Source organism: Chironomus tepperi, unplaced genomic scaffold, assembly GCF_022539635.2.
Source record: "Chironomus tepperi strain 1889 unplaced genomic scaffold, CSIRO-AGI_Ctep_v1 contig_376, whole genome shotgun sequence".
NCBI classification, from domain to species: Eukaryota; Metazoa; Arthropoda; class Insecta; order Diptera; family Chironomidae; genus Chironomus; species Chironomus tepperi.
The window spans coordinates 2,653,788-2,671,489 of NW_027226498.1; the positions used below are offsets into that span (position 1 = coordinate 2,653,788).

Here is a 17,702-nt window from a genome sequence, read left to right on the forward strand (position 1 = left end):
AATTGATTAACAAGTCACTTCCAGACCTAAAACATAAGATCCAGGTCACTTCCAGACCTAAAAACCAAGATCCAGTAAGATCCAGGTCACTTCCAGACCTAAAAACCAAGATCCAGTAAGTTCCAGGCCACTTGCAGACCTAAAAACCAAGATCCAGTAAGATCCAGGTCACTTCCAGACCTAAAAACCAAGATCCAGTAAGATCCAGGTCACTTCCAGATTTAAAAAACAAAATCTATATAAAACTTCGAAAAATTTAAGAACTTCAATCAAAAGATCAACGGATTTTCATAATTCAAACCTCATAACGGTCAAAAAAAATTCAAACATTGTTCAGTAAACACTGTTAAAACATCGACAAACATTGAAAAACACTGTAAAACAATGAAAAAACGTGTTGTTGTTTTTGTTGTTGTTGTATATGAAAATGAAAAATTGTTAATTATAGTATTTATGCGTTGATTTGAAACTTCTAAATGACCGATAACCCAATAACTCGATAGAACGAAGCTATTAAAACAAACCAGAGCTCTCTACGATGTCTAGTTTTCGAGATCTCGCGTTCCAGCCGAACAAACGAACACATGAACGAACAAAGTGTCTTATTAAGCTACCTTTTTGAAAAAAATTTCAAAAATGCGCTAAAAACTTGAATATTGACCATGAAAAAGATGATTACTCATGAAACAGTTAAAACTAACACAAGTGGAACGGGAAATGTATGTATACATCATAATATCCATCTGTTATCATATAATACACACAAATTATAGCTTGTTGATAAGCGCTTATTCAAACAACAGTTTGAGGAAAAACGGAAAAATGCGAAAATTTAAATGCCAGAACGAATGTGTAGAAGTCGAAAATTCGAGAGAGGGGAGCTTAGACACAGAGAAAAAACTTGCATGAAATTGGTCACATGTCACTGACTTGAACGCATTTTCGACCAAAAACTAATAATTAGGTTCATTTTTCCTTCATAATGTTAGTTTTATTTATATCTTATTAATCTGTATGTTCAGTTTGAATTTGATATCTAATAAGATCAAAACGTTCTCATAAAATGTTCCTTTTTTACTAAATATTGTCGTTAAAATCAACAAGTTCAAATTTCAAATTTTTGATTCAAAATTTGAACATGATCTTCGTTAAAGTTAACGAAAAAAATTGAAAAAATTAATGTCCGTTACAATTCCGTTACTAATTATTTCACCCAATAATAACCAGAATAGTATGACAGACTAACTGCTCAGTTTAAAATCTTTACTTGCGCAAAAAAATGCTTTAATATAAATAAAGAGCCGAAAATACATAGAAATAAAATTTCAAGTTTTTCTTAAGAGGCGAAGTAAGCTTTTAAAGCAATCATGGCAATATTGGATATTTCTGTGGAATCGCAGTTGTTCAGTTATAACTTTCACTCGTAACAAAACAGATCGATCGAAGACAATTTCATTGAAAAAAAGCTTAATTTTAAATATTGTGTTATTCCTCTTTACGTGGCTTATTTATTCACACATATTATAACTACCTAACTAATTTTGTTGTGTGTCATAAATAGTTTTATTATTTTGTTATTTAATATCACATCGCGTTTACAAAGATAACAGAATCAATCGTGCCAAAATGACGAAAATCGAAAATATTAAAGAAAAATTAGTTAGATATGGACAAGAACATTTAATTAAATATTGGGATGAGCTAACTGATCAAGAAAGAGTGAGTCTTGTTGATGATATCAATGAAATTAATTTAGAGGAAGTGCAATCATTTTTTAAAAGAGCAACTTCGTCTTTGGAAGAAAGTGCAAAAAAATTAGATGACAGAATGGAAGCAATACCTGAATCTACTTTTATGTCCACAACTCGAACAGATGAAGAAAAATTGAAAGTTTACGAGAATGAAGGTAAGTGAGCAAATTATGCAATAAAATAAATGCACAAGCAGAGTTGGAAGTACGTCTAAATGACACTACTAAGTTAATTCTATAGACTACAGTTGTCATTTCTTAAAGAGTTTAAACTTAATTTACTACTTAGGACTCACTCATATTGCGAACAATCGTGTCGGCGTGCTGTTAATGGCTGGAGGTCAGGGAACTCGTCTTGGCTCAACAAATCCAAAAGGAATGTTTGACATTAAATTACCTTCAAGAAAGTCACTGTTTCGTGTTCAAGGAGAAAGAATTCGCAAATTGCAGGAACTTGCTAAGAATCATACAGGATTAGATGGACACATTGTTTGGTATATAATGACTAGTGAACATACAATGGAACCAACTAAAAAGTACTTTAGAGAAAGTAACTATTTTGGTCTTAATAAGGAGAATATTGTGTTTTTTGAGCAAGGTAGTTTACCTTGCTTCGACTTTGATGGAAAAATATTACTAGATGAGAAGCATCGCATAGCCAAGGCACCTGATGGAAATGGTAACTGTCTATTTCTTTTTTTGTGTTGAACTTTAGTATTTTTTTTCTCATATTTATTCATGAATACATTATTTTTTTATTTTTTAAAAATCGTTTGACATTTAGGAGGACTTTATCGTGCTCTTAGAGACAGAGGTATTTTAGCAGATATGAACCGTCGCAAAGTGCAATATCTTCATGCTCATAGTGTTGATAATATTCTTATTAAAGTAGCTGATCCAATTTTTATTGGCTATTGTGCTAAACAGAATGCAGATTGTGCGGCGAAAGTTGTTGAGAAATCGCATCCAAATGAAGCTGTAGGAGTTGTTTGTATGGTTGATGGACGATATCAAGTTGTTGAATATTCAGAAATTACTCAAAAAACTGCAGAAATGAAGAATGCTGATGGAAGGTTGAAATTTAATGCAGGCAATATCTGCAATCACTTCTTCCATGCAGATTTTCTCAACAAAATTGGATCAATTTATGAAAAAGAACTTAAGCTTCATGTTGCTCAGAAAAAGATCCCTCACATCGATAGTACGGGCAAGCGAGTCATACCTGAAAAAGTTAATGGAATTAAAATTGAAAAGTTTGTATTTGACGTCTTTGAGTTTGCAGAAAATTTTGTTAGTGTAGAAGTAGCAAGAGATGTTGAGTTTAGTGCATTGAAGAATGCTGACAGTGCAGGAAAAGATTGTGCATCTACATCTAGAAATGACATTTTTAAACTTCATAGACGTTACATAGAAAAAGCTGGCGGAAAATTTACCGATAAAGTGCAGGAAGTAGAAATATCTCCATTACTGTCCTATGCTGGAGAAAATTTAGAGCCATTAGTTAAAGGAAAAATTTTTGATACAACAACCGTGCATTTAACTTGTCCTAGTGAGCTTTCCATTAAAAACGGTCACTTGTAAAAAGGGTTTTTATAAAAATTAAAATCACATTCCTGAACCTTTTTTTCCTTAATTAACACGTTTAATTAAATACACTTAAAAGCTTACTTTGTTTGAACAAATTCCAAGCTTTCAAACTGTAAGCGCCAAATCGGTCACAAAAGAAAAATATTTTGTTGCAATTCTCTCTCTTTCGTCTATTCATTCATATAAATAGGAAATGCCGTCAAATGTTTGAAACAAGAAATAACTGCACAAGCAAAAAAAAAATTAATATTTTTTCATACGTATAGCATGTATGTATATACCATTTTCTACCAACTAGCTTAAACATAGTTAGAAATTTTAATATTATAACAGATTAATATTTTTATGCAAGGAAAATTGTGATTAATTCGCGGGCGTTAGGCGAGAATGATTGTGTTGGGAAACGCTGGAACATAAGATATTACATTATACAAATCTTTTTTTTAATACCTTTATAACTATAAGTTTACATCACTAAAAAATTTAATGAACAGAGAGAGAAAATCTCATCATTTAGGTACTTATATATTTTATTTTATGTTATGGATAGTTTATTTTAATTTTGATCTGACTTGTTTGGAGCGAAATTGATCAGAAGAGTTTTTATTTTTTTTATTGCCGTTATCATTATTAATTGCTTATTATTATTACTGTTATATGTACAGATAAAATAAAAGTTGTTACGAATTATTCACGTTTCCGCAATGAGTGTGTGTCAAAAAAACAAATATGATGATAAGAGAAGAAGGAATAAAATGTATGATATGAAGCAAGCAAATAAAATTCTGGTGTTAGTTTATTCAATTGTTTGTTTTTCGATGTTTTCGATTGAAAAGTTTGATAAACTTTATTGTTTATTTGATGTCATATTTTATATTGGTTCAAGAGTTGGTTATACTGTCCTATCATGCCTCGTATTTAGTAAAATTCTTAAAAAAATATAAATTTTTGTATTGACAGGAATCAATAGATAAATGTTTCCAACTCATATTTTAGGGATAAATTCTCATTTAATGGAAGTAGCAGTTTAAAGAAAATTTAACAATATTTCATAAATTTCTTATGTCCTTTTATTTAGTCACATCTTCAAACAAAATCTCAACAAAAATTAGCTTATTTAATACCATGTTTATTTGCTCGATGCACCTTTAGCTGTAAAAATACAATTTATGAATTTATTGAAATTTCGAAATATAAACCAATAAGCTTACCTGATGATTTGTCGTGAAGCTTGATGAGCAATCTGGGCAATGATAATCCTTTTTTCCTAAATGACTGTTTTGGTGACGTTTTAGTGCAACTTTTGTAAAGAAGCTTTTGTCAGGACATACATTACACTTGAAAACTCTTTTTGTTTCGTCATGATAGATCATATGCTTACTCAATAATATTTTCGTTCTAAACACTTTATGACATATTTGACAAGGAGTTTCTTGAATACGATGAGTATTTCTCATGTGATCAAAAAGAGAGCGACGTGTTGGACATATTTTTGAGCAGACGTGACATTGAAAAATTTCCCCTTCTGAGCCTATTCGATGGACATTTCTTTTGTGCATTCTATAACCAACCATTGATTGGAACTCCTTGCCACATAATTCACAAACAGCACTTCCAGGAAAAACATTGAGACCTGACGTTGCAATCTTTTCGCCTGTACTAGTTGTGTAGTTTCGTGTATCATGAAAAAGTTTATGGATCGTATATCCTTTGAGATTATTACAAACTTTATGACAAATTTCACATTCTATAGGCTGATTATTTGTCTGCTTGTTACAATTTCTTCTATGTACTTTAAATTGATTTAGTGTCGTGATTAGAACTGTTTTACAAATTGGACAATAATGCTGTGATATCGGCAATTCGTGATGAAAATTTGATATGTGACTATTATATAAATGAACTTTGTTAAATGTCTTTTCGCATTTCTCACATTTGACTTCAGAAATTGGACATTTGTGAGCTACGTAAGTTTTCTTTCCTGCAAACTTCATTTTGCAAAAGAAACATTCAAAAATTTTGAAACAGAATCGATTTCTTTCTGGATTCTTAATAATATCATCAACCGACACGTCCTCATATTCATCAACTCCCTGAATTGAATTTTCCTTTGACTTATCTAATTCTATAGTATAATCTAGTGATTTTTGGTTCAACTGAATGGGCGTAATAGAAACTACAACTTCTTGATCTATTAAATCATCTTCGGTTTTCATTTGCTGATTCTCATTAAAAGGTATTTCCTCAACATATTCGATTTGGTCTAATGGAAGTTCAAATTCTTGCTCAATTAATTCCTCATTGTCATCGACTAAATGCTCCTCAACTATTTCTATCGATGTATCCATAGTTTGATTTAGATCTTCAACAATTAACTCTATATCATCGCAAAAAACGTCATCATCAACAAATTCTTTTGAATTTGTCATTTCCATTACTTTCTTATCAAATTGTTGAAGCTCATCTAATATTTCTAACTGAATTTCTTTGCATTTCTTTTTAAAATTGTCAATGTCCACAATCGTTTGAAAACATTGTTCACATACTATATCACTAAAAATCTCATGATTTTCCATATCCAGTCCAAGTAATTGCATTAATTCATGAATATTAATTGAGTAAGTCTCTAGTTTCACAATTTGTACGAGTTTGGATTCGTCACTTTGGCTGCACATACAGAATCTACACAATGATTTTAATTCACTAATTCTGTCTTGTTTTCTTTTAAGAATAGACTTTTTATCTTCGTGATTCACTCTAATGGAATTAATCAATGTAAAATCCTTCTCATTATAGCAATTTTTCGCCTCACTATACTTAATTTCAAACTTTTCTAATCCAGCGCTCGTTTGCTTGTACATAATAGTTGGAATTGCATCTTTTTTCAACCAAACTCTCTTGTTTTTTCTTTGAAAGCAAGCTGTTGCAAAGTGATCCTCGCAAATTACTGATGATCCTGTTTAATGAATAGTTAAATACTTGTGCTAATTTATTTTTCATCATAAATTACCTTTTGGCTGATAATCTTTTCTTTGGGTAAATTGTTTCCATAAATTTCTACGCCAAGTCTCATTAGGGAATCTAAAGAAATGTTTCGATCCACGTGAAAAGCGATTATGACAATTTATTACTGAACATCCACCCATATTTTACACAATTATTGTGACTTTTTTCTATTATTCATTTAATTAAGATATTATTTTAGAAATTTTTTCTTTCTATTTCTTGTTTACGTTTTTAGCTTAAATTTTTAGAAAACATAACTTAACTTTGTTTGACTGTCTGTCTTTTTTCAATGAAAAATTTTCACGTATTTAAGACACATATTTACACTTTATAAATTTAAATAGATTACGTAGCAGCACGAAAAATACCTATATTATAGTATAAAAGTAGTAATTAAAAACATTTTAGCACTGCGTTTTAGGTTTTTTCAGTAATGTTATTTCAAACTTGCTGAATTCAGCTATTATTGCGATTGTTTTGGTCATTAAAACCTCGATAAATTGAATGAAAAAAGAAGTCAAGCAAAATTAAAAATTTAATTTTTAACAAATTCGACTGTAATAGTGTGTAAGATGGATAAGTTCCGACGTGAATGTCCAGTACTTAACTGCCCATCAATATCTAATGAGAATAATGTGAGGTTTTTTCGCTTTCCAATGGATTGTCAGGGCAAACTAGTAAAGCTTTGGAATATTTTCACAAGAATTAAAAATTTTAAACCAATTACATCAGAAGCGATGTGTGAACACCATTTCTTACCAGAACAAATAAAGATTAACAAAAAAGGTCGTCCATATTTACAGAAAAATACAGTTCCAACAATATACTACAAGAACGGAGAGAAAATTGTGGTAAATATATACTGGATCTTAAATTATGTGTACATTCAATACTAATTTTTTTAATACTTACCACGATTGCAGGTTCAATACGATTCGAACAGTATGCATTATGTAGGATATCAAGCAGAAATGATGTTACAGGAAATTGAAAGGGATGCTTTCGACGAAGAAAAAGAATTGTTGAAAAAACGGTACGAAAAAGTTAAGGTGATCAAAAGTCTGTGTCGATTTTGTTTCTCGAATGAAAAGGATTTAAAGTGTGTAGCAATGAGCAAACTTCAGGCATACTCAATTGACATAGCAGAAATGATCAGTATTCTTGGAATTGATCAGGAATATAGTGAAGCATTTAACGACATAATATGTGCAAACTGCTTTGATAGAATTATTGAGTTTTCAAACTATAGAAAGAGATGTCAAACAGCTCAAAAGGAGCTAATATTATCCATGCAGGATCTTGATAGGAAGATTTTAGAGACTCAGCAACTACAACGATATCAAAGGAATCCATCCACAAATTGGCTAAAAGTAGAAATTCAGGATGATGACCAAATCGACTATAATTTTTATGATGCAGATACTGACAAAGATGAGGGAGATGATGTTCACGATAATACAGATGATTTTATAGACACAACTGAGCATTATCTGGAAGATACAGATGATGAAAAAACACAAGAATATTTTACAGAGGAAATAAATGTAAATGAGAATTCACATAAGGAATCTCAAAGTTTGAATCTATTTGAAATAACAATTAAGAATGAGCCTAATGATTCCGATGATCATCAATCTGTCGAGCAAAAATCAAGGATCGGTGCAAGAAAACGAAAACAAATTGAGGAAAGTAAGGACGAGCCATCACCATCAACAAGTAAAAAGAAAATGATCAAAAAAGTAGAAACAAAAGTTAAAAAGTTAGTTACAAGAACACCCGTTGAAATTACAAATAATTCTGAGAAAACAGTCGCTAGCGGAATCGACAATTATAAGAATAAACCTTATGGAAGTAGAAAAAAAATTCATGAATGTTTCTTCTGTCGAGAAAAGTTTGTTGGAAAGAAGACATATAAGACTCACAATTGTCCAAATAAAAGAATTAAATGTGAAGTCGAAGGATGTGATTTATATTTTGTGAATCAAGGCGGCTACAACATCCATATTCAAAGAAAGCATGCTTTACCGAAGGTATCTAGACATTTATGTCCAGTATGTAGGACAAATTATCAAATGAGTGCAGCTCAATACGATGAACATTGTAAGAAATGTCTTGAGGAAAATGAATATCGGGAACAGCCAATTAAATGCGATAAATGTAGAAAAATTTTCGGTACTCTACAAAGTTATACCGCACACATTCAGTTCCATGATGATGAGAGTCTTAAGAAAGCAAGTGACTTATTAGTTGACGGAGTTGATGGAAAACCGAAAAAAGCTGAAGTTTGTCATATGTGTGATCTATGTGGACGAGTATTTAGAGACAGCTATGGATTAAGAAGACATCAATCGGACGTACACTACTTAGATTTTACTGGTGAAATGTTCTATTGTGATTTATGTCCAATTGCAAAGCCCACAAAACGATTACTTTATAATCACATGAAATCGACACACATTATTCGTTGGCATTCTTGTGAAATATGCGGAAAAGTTTTTAAAAACCGAGAATTATGGAGAAAGCATCAACTTGTTCATGGAGATTTCAAAAAGAACAATCTTTGTGATTATTGTCCACACAGACCAGGTTTTGTAACTAATACAGCATTGAGGAAGCATCTTGCAAAACATCATGGTGGTGCCGAGCCTGTTCGAAAGTTTGTATGCGATATACCTCATTGCGGAGCAGCTTATTCAAGAGATGATCAATTAACTAGACATCGTGTTAATGTTCATCAAATTTACCATAATAATTATAATGAAAGCATTATACAGCACTATGTAAATGGATAAATTATTTATTTGTAAATGTTTATGCTTGTGTCATCAAAATCACCTTTGTAAATGTAGAAACTGTTTACTCTAAAATTTAATTGAATAAAAAAAGATTCAATTCTAGGTACCTAAATTTAGCTTCTTAACAGAATTTGCTAATAAAAAGAAAGTAGATCAAGTTATTAACGATATTTTTAAATTTGAATTTCAGAAAATTATCAGAAAAACGCCGACGAGCAATCCTTGTCAATGATTGTTTGTCACTGTAAATAAAAAAATCAAAATTTGGTTAAAGTAAAATGGAAATTAATTCATTGTTGAAAAACTGGGAAACTAAGGGAAAAACAGAATTGTAAGTATGAATAATATAAAGATAACTAGGTATAGTTCAAGATAAACATAAATGTGGCCTAAACACATATTGATAATTGTTAAAAAAAAAGAAAATATATCATGGCTTCTCTTAAAAATATTTCACTTCATATTTAGTTTTAAGCAAATTAAAAGTTTCATCAAAGACGATGAAAGTCTATTACTTGTCAAGAAATCAAAAAATGTAGATGTAAGCAGGATAATTTATGACTTGATCGTTGGCGGTATCAGAGGTGATATTAAAAAGGATGCCTTATTATCAGCGCTCACAGAGCTCACTGTAAGTTACATTTAGCTTATTGCTTCTCATTGTAACATGTTTTATTGATTTCCAGTGCTTACATAAGGATATAGCATCAATTACCGTTGATGTATTTCAAGTCTTGGATACAGAAACACAGCTTCAAAATGAGTATTCGGCGAAAGAGAGAAGCTTATTTGGAAGTATTGTGAAGGATTCAGAAAAGATATTTTCTGAAAAGCTGCTTAAGGAACGTTTAGAGACTGATTCTCTTCAAGAATTTGGTATCGTTAATAAGAATTTTTATAGCAAATTTATCAAGATTAAGACTAAACTTTACTATAAGCAAAGACGATTTAACTTGTTTCGTGAAGAAAATGAAGGATATGCAAAGTTACTAACAGAACTAAACAAGGAATATGTAGATGATGATAGTGATAAAAATTCGCTGGAGATGGTGAAATCACTTATCGGATGTTTTAATGTCGATCCAAATAGAGTTCTAGATGTGATATTGGAATCGTTTGAAATTCGTCCAGAGCGCCATGAACTTTATATTCCATTACTTAAATCGTATATGCCCGATTCGAGTATAATCAGCGAAATTCTTGGATATAAGTATCGAAATTACTCTGAGGAACAAACTCCATTCTCTCTTTATAAAGTCACTGCGATTCTTCTTCAATATAATATAATCAAGTTGGATGACATTTATTCTTGGTTATCACCAGTTGACGAAAAGTTATATGCTGATTGGCAAGCTGAAATCGATGAAGCAAAAGAATATGTTCGTAAGCTTAAGATTATATCAACAAATAAAGATAAAAATCCAGATGATGAGAAGGAAGCAGAAATTGAGTCGAGTCATGAAAAATCCCATGATAAAAATCAGAAATTTGGTCTATGCGAAGCACTTATTAAAATTGCTGATTGGGAAAATGCTCAGAAATTGATTTCGAAATTACCTGATAAATGTGTAACATCATATGAATCTATAGCTAAGGAATTATGCAATTTGATTAACATAACAATCGAACCAATTTACCGATTGAAATGTGCGGTTCCAGCAAATATTAAAGGAAAAATTTTATCATCACATTCTAATAAACAGGCTCCTCCTCAAGTCATTTCTTTTATCAATTTAAGAGATCACGCATTTCCGATGCTTAATACACTTGGACCATCTCTTCATTATGATCCAGTTCTGCTTCAAAAACTAATTCGACTAATGCGTGTCATCTTAGAAAATGAATTAAATATTGATGCTTCAACACCGCCGCCAATTCAAACAGACGATAAGAACATTTTGTACTTTGACATTATTTCTTTATTGGATTCTTGTGTTCTTCCTTCATTATCATACATGGAAAGTAACTGCTGTGTTGCCGAGGAAATATGGACAGTTGTTAAACTATATCCTTACAATATCCGCTATGCTCTGTACAATTATTGGAAGAACGAGTCTTATTTGGTACATCCAAAATTAATTCGAATGAGAGGTGATGCTGAACAAGATATTAAAGCACTTATGAAACGAGTTAGCAAAGAAAATGTCAAACCTGTTGGTCGTCGGATTGGAAAATTGACTCACAGCTCTCCAGGATTTCTCTTCGACTATGTAAGTTAAACTTATAACTTGCTGGCTTTAATTCCTAAAAGACATTGATTAGCCTTTCTAATCATAAGCAAACTAATCACATATTAAATTTATAGGTTCTCGGCCAAATTCAATTATACGATAACTTAATTGCTCCAGTTGTAGATGCGTTAAGGTTCTTGACTTCCTTATCTTACGACGTATTGGGATATTGTGTGATTGAAGCTCTTGTTACCAGTGGAAAAGAACGATTCAAATATGGGATTTTGTCAGATTGGCTTCAAAGTTTGGCTAACTTTTGTGGGGCTATTTATAAGAAATATTCCATTGAGTTGAGTGGACTGATGCAATATATATGCAATCAGTTGAAAGCACATAAAAGCTTAGATTTATTGATTCTAAAGGAAATTGTTCAGAAAATGGTCGGTATAGAAGCAGTTGAAGAGATGACAAATGAACAACTAAGTGCTATGAGCGGTGGAGAACTACTTAAAGGCGAGGTATGTTATTAAAAAATACAGTTTGTAGTATATTAAAATTAATTATGTAATTTATTCACAGGCTGGGTACTTTAGTCAAGTTAGAAACACGAAAAAATCATCACAGCGCCTAAAAGATGCTCTTGCAAGTAATGACTTATCCGTTGCTTTATGTCTCTTAATTGCTCAGCAAAAGAATTGTGTCATTTATCATGAAACATCCAAAAGTCACCCGAAATTAGTCGGTAAACTTTATGATCAGTGTCAAGATACTTTAGTTCAATTTGGAAATTTTCTGGGCTCGACTTATTCCGTTGAAGAATATGTTGAACGTTTACCGTCAATTCATAACATGTTATTGGACTATCACATACACTCAGATGTAGCATTTTTCTTAGCTCGTCCGATGTTTACACATGCAATCAATCAGAAATATGATCAATTGAGAAAGAATGACACGAGTATGAAGAAATTGACTAGCTCACAAAAGCAAGAAAAATATCTTGAGGCAACAGCATTTGTTATGAATCCTGTAATTGAATCAGTTAAACCTCTCCATCCATTGAAAGTTTGGGAAGATATTAGTCCCCAATTTTTGGTAACTTTCTGGTCATTATCAATGTACGATCTTCAAACTCCAAATGAGAGTTATCAACGGGAAATTAACAAATTGAAACTACAAATCGTGACACTAAATGCCAATGAAAATGGAAGTACAGCATCAAAAATTAAAAAAGAGCTTGAAAGACTACAAGCATTCTCAGAAAAATTACAAGAAGAAAAAAAGAAGCAACAGGAACATGTTGAAAAGATTATGGGTAGACTTAATATTGAGAAAGACAGTTGGTTCCCATCAAGAACATCAAAAGGTGCCAAAAATGAGACAATTCCTCAGTTTTTGCAACTTTGTCTGTTTCCGCGATGTACGTTTACTGCATTGGATGCTATTTATTGCGCCAAATTTGTCAACATCATTCATACTCTCAAAACTCCGAATTTCTCAACTCTACTTTGTTATGATCGGGTAAGTGATTAATTTCTAAATGGATAAAAATCAAAAATTTAAATTTCATCTATTTTTTTAGATTCTTTGTGATATAACATGCAGTATCACAACATGCACAGAAAATGAAGCTAACCGTTATGGACGTTTCTTAAACGCTATGCTGGAAACAGTCATGCGATGGCATTCCGATGAGGCAACTTTCAATAAAGAGTGTGCCAATTTCCCAGGATTCGTTACAAAATTTAGAATTAGTAATCAGGTAATTTTTAGTTTTGACAAGTTTTCTGTTTCATAATTAATGTATCCATTACCCTTATAGTGCACAGATAAAAATGACCATGTTGGATATGAAAACTTCCGTCACGTTTGTCACAAATGGCATTTTAAAATAACACGATCAATTGTCACTTGTTTAGGATCAAAAGACTATACACAAATTAGAAATGCATTTATTATTTTAATGCACATTCAAAACCATTTCCCTGTAGTCAGCAAAACAGAACAAGTCATTCATAAACGCGTAGAGAAAGTACGAGATGAGGAAAAAGTAAAGCGTCAGGACTTGTATGTTTTAGCTTCATCATATTTAGGTATTCTTAAACAAAAGCAAGGTCAATTAATTTTGGAGAATGATTTCCATCAAGTCGCTGCTGCAGCCAACGATCAAAACAAATCAGTTAATGGCGATTCTAAAGCTGGTAAGTAGTTCAAAATAATTTCATTTATTTTCCAGATTTTGAAATAAAAAATTTCTTAACAGATAAGAAACTAGTGAAGGAAGAACGTGTCGAAAAGAAGCCAATTAAATTCGACCGAGAGCCATCAAAGGCCACAGTTGAGCGAGAGATTAAAATCACTCCAGCGCGTGAAATGTCGAAAGACAAACGAGAACCGACACCGCGAGAAAAGTCTACAATTAAGGAAGAAAAGCGTGAAATAAAGGAACGAGACGATAAACGTGACAAGGAAAAAGAGAAGCGTCGAGAGAAAAGAGCAACATCGCCAGTCGAGTTCGAAGGTGATCTCAGTTCAGTGTCCAATTCAAGTAATGGATCTATAATACAGCCATCCAATGCAAACGATGTGGTGATTGTTGATGAACATCGAGGTAAGTTATTTTCATTAACATATTAAATTTTTGTCTATGTCAATTATTAAAATTACACTAAACAGCTATAATTAAAAAACCGTTAACTAATGTAACATATACTTGCAGAATCAAAACGTCGTAAAGTGGATGTCACGTCGAAGGTTAGTATTTCCGTCACATAAAAAGGGGGTTGAAGAAGAAAATGCCAAGTTGTTTTAAGATCAAGAAAAAATGGACCTTCGTAGTACTCAAAATGATCATCAAGCATGAAAATATTTAGACTATCAAAAACTATCCTAATATAAGATAATAAGATTTCGAATAATGTGGCTTCATGGAATCATTTCAAATACGTTTTTACAATGAGGAGCGGACTTGACTTCATTGATTGTATATTTTAATAAATTGTTGAGCAGTTTATGATGTCACGAAGCAAACACAACTTATGGAGGTACAAAATAATGGATATTGAAGATCTAAAGTGATAAAAACAGAAAAAGGACTGAATTCGTTGTGTGAAATGCAGTGAATTAAATAGAAAAGTGAATAATTTGTCTAGTCATTGGAAAAAAAAAAGTTACAAAATGAAGTCGGTAAATTTTCTACCTCTTAAATTTCAAACATGATATATAAAGTAATTTCATCATACTTCTAAGTTAGCCATAATTCCACTAATTAAAATTCCAGTTCATAGTTTTATTTGAAAAAGTCGCTCAATTTCAAATGATATAAAGTCAAAAAAAAAAAAACATGCTCAATACGAGCGTACAGAATATTCCTAACATGGATATTTAGTCGACCAAAAAACGAGGCTCCATCTTTCAATGCAGCATCGAAGAAGAGAAATTAATCAATTGACATTTTTGCAGAAACGAGTTGAAGAAGATGACGTCATTATTGAAGTTAGTAAAAAAGATCGAGCAATGAAAAAAGAAAAGCGTGAAAAACAAACGGATGAGGAAAAAGAGTTAAGGAAAGAAAAAAAATTAATTAAGAAACGGGTAAGAAGAATGTCCCCAACTAAATCCAAGAACTATAAATGTCATTTTTAATGACTTTTAAGAGTAACATTAACTATTAAGAGTAATTAAAGCAAAAATTATTTTTTTATAGGATCGAGAGGAAAGCGGGCAAGTAAATGAAAAGAGACGAAAGAATGAAGAAAAGACTGTCAAACTTGCACATCACAATGGAGAAGAAGAAATAAGGGAACGTCATTCGAGGAGCCAAGTATGATTGTAAATAATCTGTCGATTTCTTTAATTTAAATTTTTCCTTATTTACAGGAAGTTTTCGATCGTCATCATGAAAAAGGACATTACCCAAAATCTACCAGATCTAATCGTTATTAAAACAATCAGAAATCTTACATCATTTGACAACTGAATTTTCATTCAATAATTAGATTTAAGACATACATGTTCAACAAGCTTACTCAATTTAAAGAAAGAAAATGTGTATTTAAGTAAGAAAATAAACAAAATTCAAAGATATTTTTACTTAAATTATTTATTTCATTCAATCACATGAAAATCCTAGCTCAATTAAACGATGTGTCTTGCTTTTCGTGAATGCGCCTTGTTTTGTTTAATATTGGGAATATACAGCATCCAAAACATTGCAAAACGTAAATAAAAACATTCGAAAACTGTGTTTCCTGATTTTTCAAAGGAATGGACAATCCATGGAGCATACTAAAACTAAAGATTTCAAGCCAATAACATCAGAAGCAAAGCGTAAATTTGTTGCATTTTGATTCAAAATACAACACTTAAAACTGAAATGGACAAGATATCAAGGAAAACTAGTCCAACGATTCATCTACAAAACAATATATGGTGAAGTTTTAACGAGACTACACGTTTTGATTGTTTCGAAACCCATCGACACAAATGATGATATACCTAATTGCAGAACAGCTTATTAAAGATGTTAATCAATTGACTATATATATTGTTAGCGTTTATCAATAATAATATCATGCATTACTTCAATAACTAAAAATTATTCGATTGTCCTGATTTTATTTTTCATAAATTCGTTATAAATATCCGTGAACTCTTAGTTTATGCTTATTTAAATTAATCTCGGATGCATAAGATGCTTCACATGTTTTAAAATCGCATTGATACTTATTAATTATAGCACATTCTCCGTGGCTTGCTTTTAAATGCTTTTGTAGTGCAGATTTACAAAGGAATCGAGGTTTATGTTGACAGTACATACAAACATGATTTTTCTTCAAATCATTATGAATCAGGCTATGTTTCTGCCATAATTCTCTAGTTCTATAAACTTTTCCACATACTTCGCATGGCGTTGGTTTAAGAATATGAACAGATTTCATATGCTTGTATAGAAGTCTTTTCGTAGGTTTCGTTATGGCACACAAGTCACAACTAAAAAGGACGCCATCAAAATTGACGAGATGTACATTCAGTTTATGCTTTCTTATATTCCTACTGTTGGCAAAGAGTTTTCCGCATAAATCACATACAAAGTTATTCTTTTCCTTCTTCCGAAAAAATGTCCTTCCATTATCATCAGTCGTCTTTATCAAATTTTTAGTGTCATGAGACATTTTATGAGACACGTAATTTTCGAGATTATTGCACATAATTTTACATATATCACATTGAATTTGTTCCTGGCTTAACTCATCATTTTTTGAACATTTGTTCATATGCTCTTGAAACTCGATCGCTGTCATTTGATAGTTTGTTCTGCAATTAATGCATGTATATTTTGATGTTTTAGCAATTCCATGAATAAAGTTCATGTGCGTGTTAAATCCACTTTGGGACATAAAAGACTTTGTACATTCTTTAACTGTACACTTTACTTCCTTTATAAGACACGACTTTTTATGAATGCGATATTCAGTAATTCCATTGATAATTTCATGGCAAAAGAAGCATTGATGGTACTTACTAGGCTGTTTGCCTTTATATTCTATTTTATTGTCATTTATTTGTTGATTGTCGTTACCACAGCATCTCTCGTTAAACTTAATACGTGCTGCTAAACATTTTCTTTTGAATTTTTCCATACTTAATAGTTTGTCACAACAATCCTCACAGACATTGTTAATCAAATTCATTTCATGATCCAATTCAAGATAGTTCATGATTTTTTTTAAATCTATTAATTTAATTAGGTTTCCTAATGAATTGATCTTTTGTGATTCCGTTTTTAGATTGCAGAATCCGCAAAGATCATCTAAATTCGTTATTTGATCACATTTTTTGTTTATTGCACAACTTTCAGAATTCTCAATGTAATTTTCTTCACATTCAGTTGGTATTGCTTCCATTTTTGTCATGATTTGATCTTGATTATTCATTATTATTTTTTCAAAGGTACAGTACTACAGACTAGCTTGCAGTATTTTATTTTTTATTTATCTTCTGTGATCGCAACAAAAACCTAAAAAAATATCAAATAAGAATTACCTAAAATATGAAGCAATATCATTTAATTATAGTACGTTCTTCAATAAAATTGTATTGAGAATTAATTGTTTTTATTTAACATTTCTTTCGTAAAAACATATTAAAAGGTCTAACCTTGACCGACTGTCCTTGTCATTTAATTTAAAGATGATTTAAAGTCCGAGCAACCATTGAATCATTAGAAAATTAGTTGATAGTCTGAAATACAACAGATAAGACATGTGTAGCACGCTCCACAAACAAATTATTAAATGCGTTCTATTCTGAATTTTTCTAACTTATTTGAACTGAACGAAAATGAAGTTCGTTCAGTTAAACTTTGTCAGAATGTCAAAATAAACAGAAATT

At 31.3% G+C, this 17,702-nt stretch overlaps 5 protein-coding genes across 6 annotated transcripts; 3 read left to right on the plus strand and 2 right to left on the minus strand.

The window, feature by feature from the left end:
* The first annotated feature begins 1,289 nt into the window (after window positions 1-1,289).
* Window positions 1,290-4,120, plus strand: mmy (UDP-N-acetylglucosamine pyrophosphorylase mmy). Its single transcript, XM_070647905.1, has 3 exons — window positions 1,290-1,906; window positions 2,040-2,429; window positions 2,535-4,120. The coding sequence occupies exons 1-3, from the start codon at window positions 1,627-1,629 to the stop codon at window positions 3,329-3,331; spliced, it is 1,467 nt and encodes a 488-aa protein (XP_070504006.1). The 5' UTR covers window positions 1,290-1,626; the 3' UTR covers window positions 3,332-4,120.
* A 260-nt stretch (window positions 4,121-4,380) lies between these two features.
* On the minus strand, window positions 4,381-6,572 carry LOC139095960 (zinc finger protein 60-like). Its single transcript, XM_070647532.1, has 3 exons — window positions 6,348-6,572; window positions 4,549-6,293; window positions 4,381-4,489 (listed from the first exon to the last, which is right to left on the minus strand). The coding sequence occupies exons 1-3, from the start codon at window positions 6,481-6,483 to the stop codon at window positions 4,451-4,453; spliced, it is 1,920 nt and encodes a 639-aa protein (XP_070503633.1). The 5' UTR covers window positions 6,484-6,572; the 3' UTR covers window positions 4,381-4,450.
* Window positions 6,573-6,822: 250 nt separating this feature from the next.
* LOC139095858 (PR domain zinc finger protein 5-like) lies at window positions 6,823-9,240 on the plus strand. The gene is made up of 2 exons (XM_070647386.1): window positions 6,823-7,194; window positions 7,267-9,240. The coding sequence occupies exons 1-2, from the start codon at window positions 6,916-6,918 to the stop codon at window positions 9,133-9,135; spliced, it is 2,148 nt and encodes a 715-aa protein (XP_070503487.1). The 5' UTR covers window positions 6,823-6,915; the 3' UTR covers window positions 9,136-9,240.
* Window positions 9,241-9,368: 128 nt separating this feature from the next.
* tho2 (THO complex subunit 2-like protein) lies at window positions 9,369-15,836 on the plus strand. The gene is made up of 13 exons (XM_070647942.1): window positions 9,369-9,469; window positions 9,607-9,769; window positions 9,825-11,348; window positions 11,444-11,827; window positions 11,889-12,830; window positions 12,892-13,071; window positions 13,132-13,510; window positions 13,573-13,920; window positions 14,029-14,063; window positions 14,772-14,903; window positions 15,016-15,132; window positions 15,189-15,367; window positions 15,442-15,836. Exons 1-12 carry the CDS (start codon window positions 9,417-9,419, stop codon window positions 15,252-15,254), a joined length of 4,323 nt encoding a protein of 1,440 aa, XP_070504043.1. The 5' UTR covers window positions 9,369-9,416; the 3' UTR covers window positions 15,255-15,367; window positions 15,442-15,836.
* Window positions 15,779-17,598, minus strand: LOC139096241 (zinc finger protein 90-like). 2 transcript variants are annotated; one of them, XM_070647944.1, is made up of 2 exons: window positions 17,469-17,598; window positions 15,779-17,328 (listed from the first exon to the last, which is right to left on the minus strand). In XM_070647944.1, the coding sequence occupies exon 2, from the start codon at window positions 17,243-17,245 to the stop codon at window positions 15,944-15,946; it is 1,302 nt and encodes a 433-aa protein (XP_070504045.1). In that variant the 5' UTR covers window positions 17,246-17,328; window positions 17,469-17,598; the 3' UTR covers window positions 15,779-15,943. The 2 variants fall into 2 exon arrangements, with proteins under 2 accessions (XP_070504045.1, XP_070504046.1); XM_070647945.1 differs by lacking the exon at window positions 17,469-17,598 and adding an exon at window positions 17,355-17,424 and having other exon boundaries at window positions 15,779-17,043.
* Window positions 17,599-17,702: the final 104 nt, after the last annotated feature.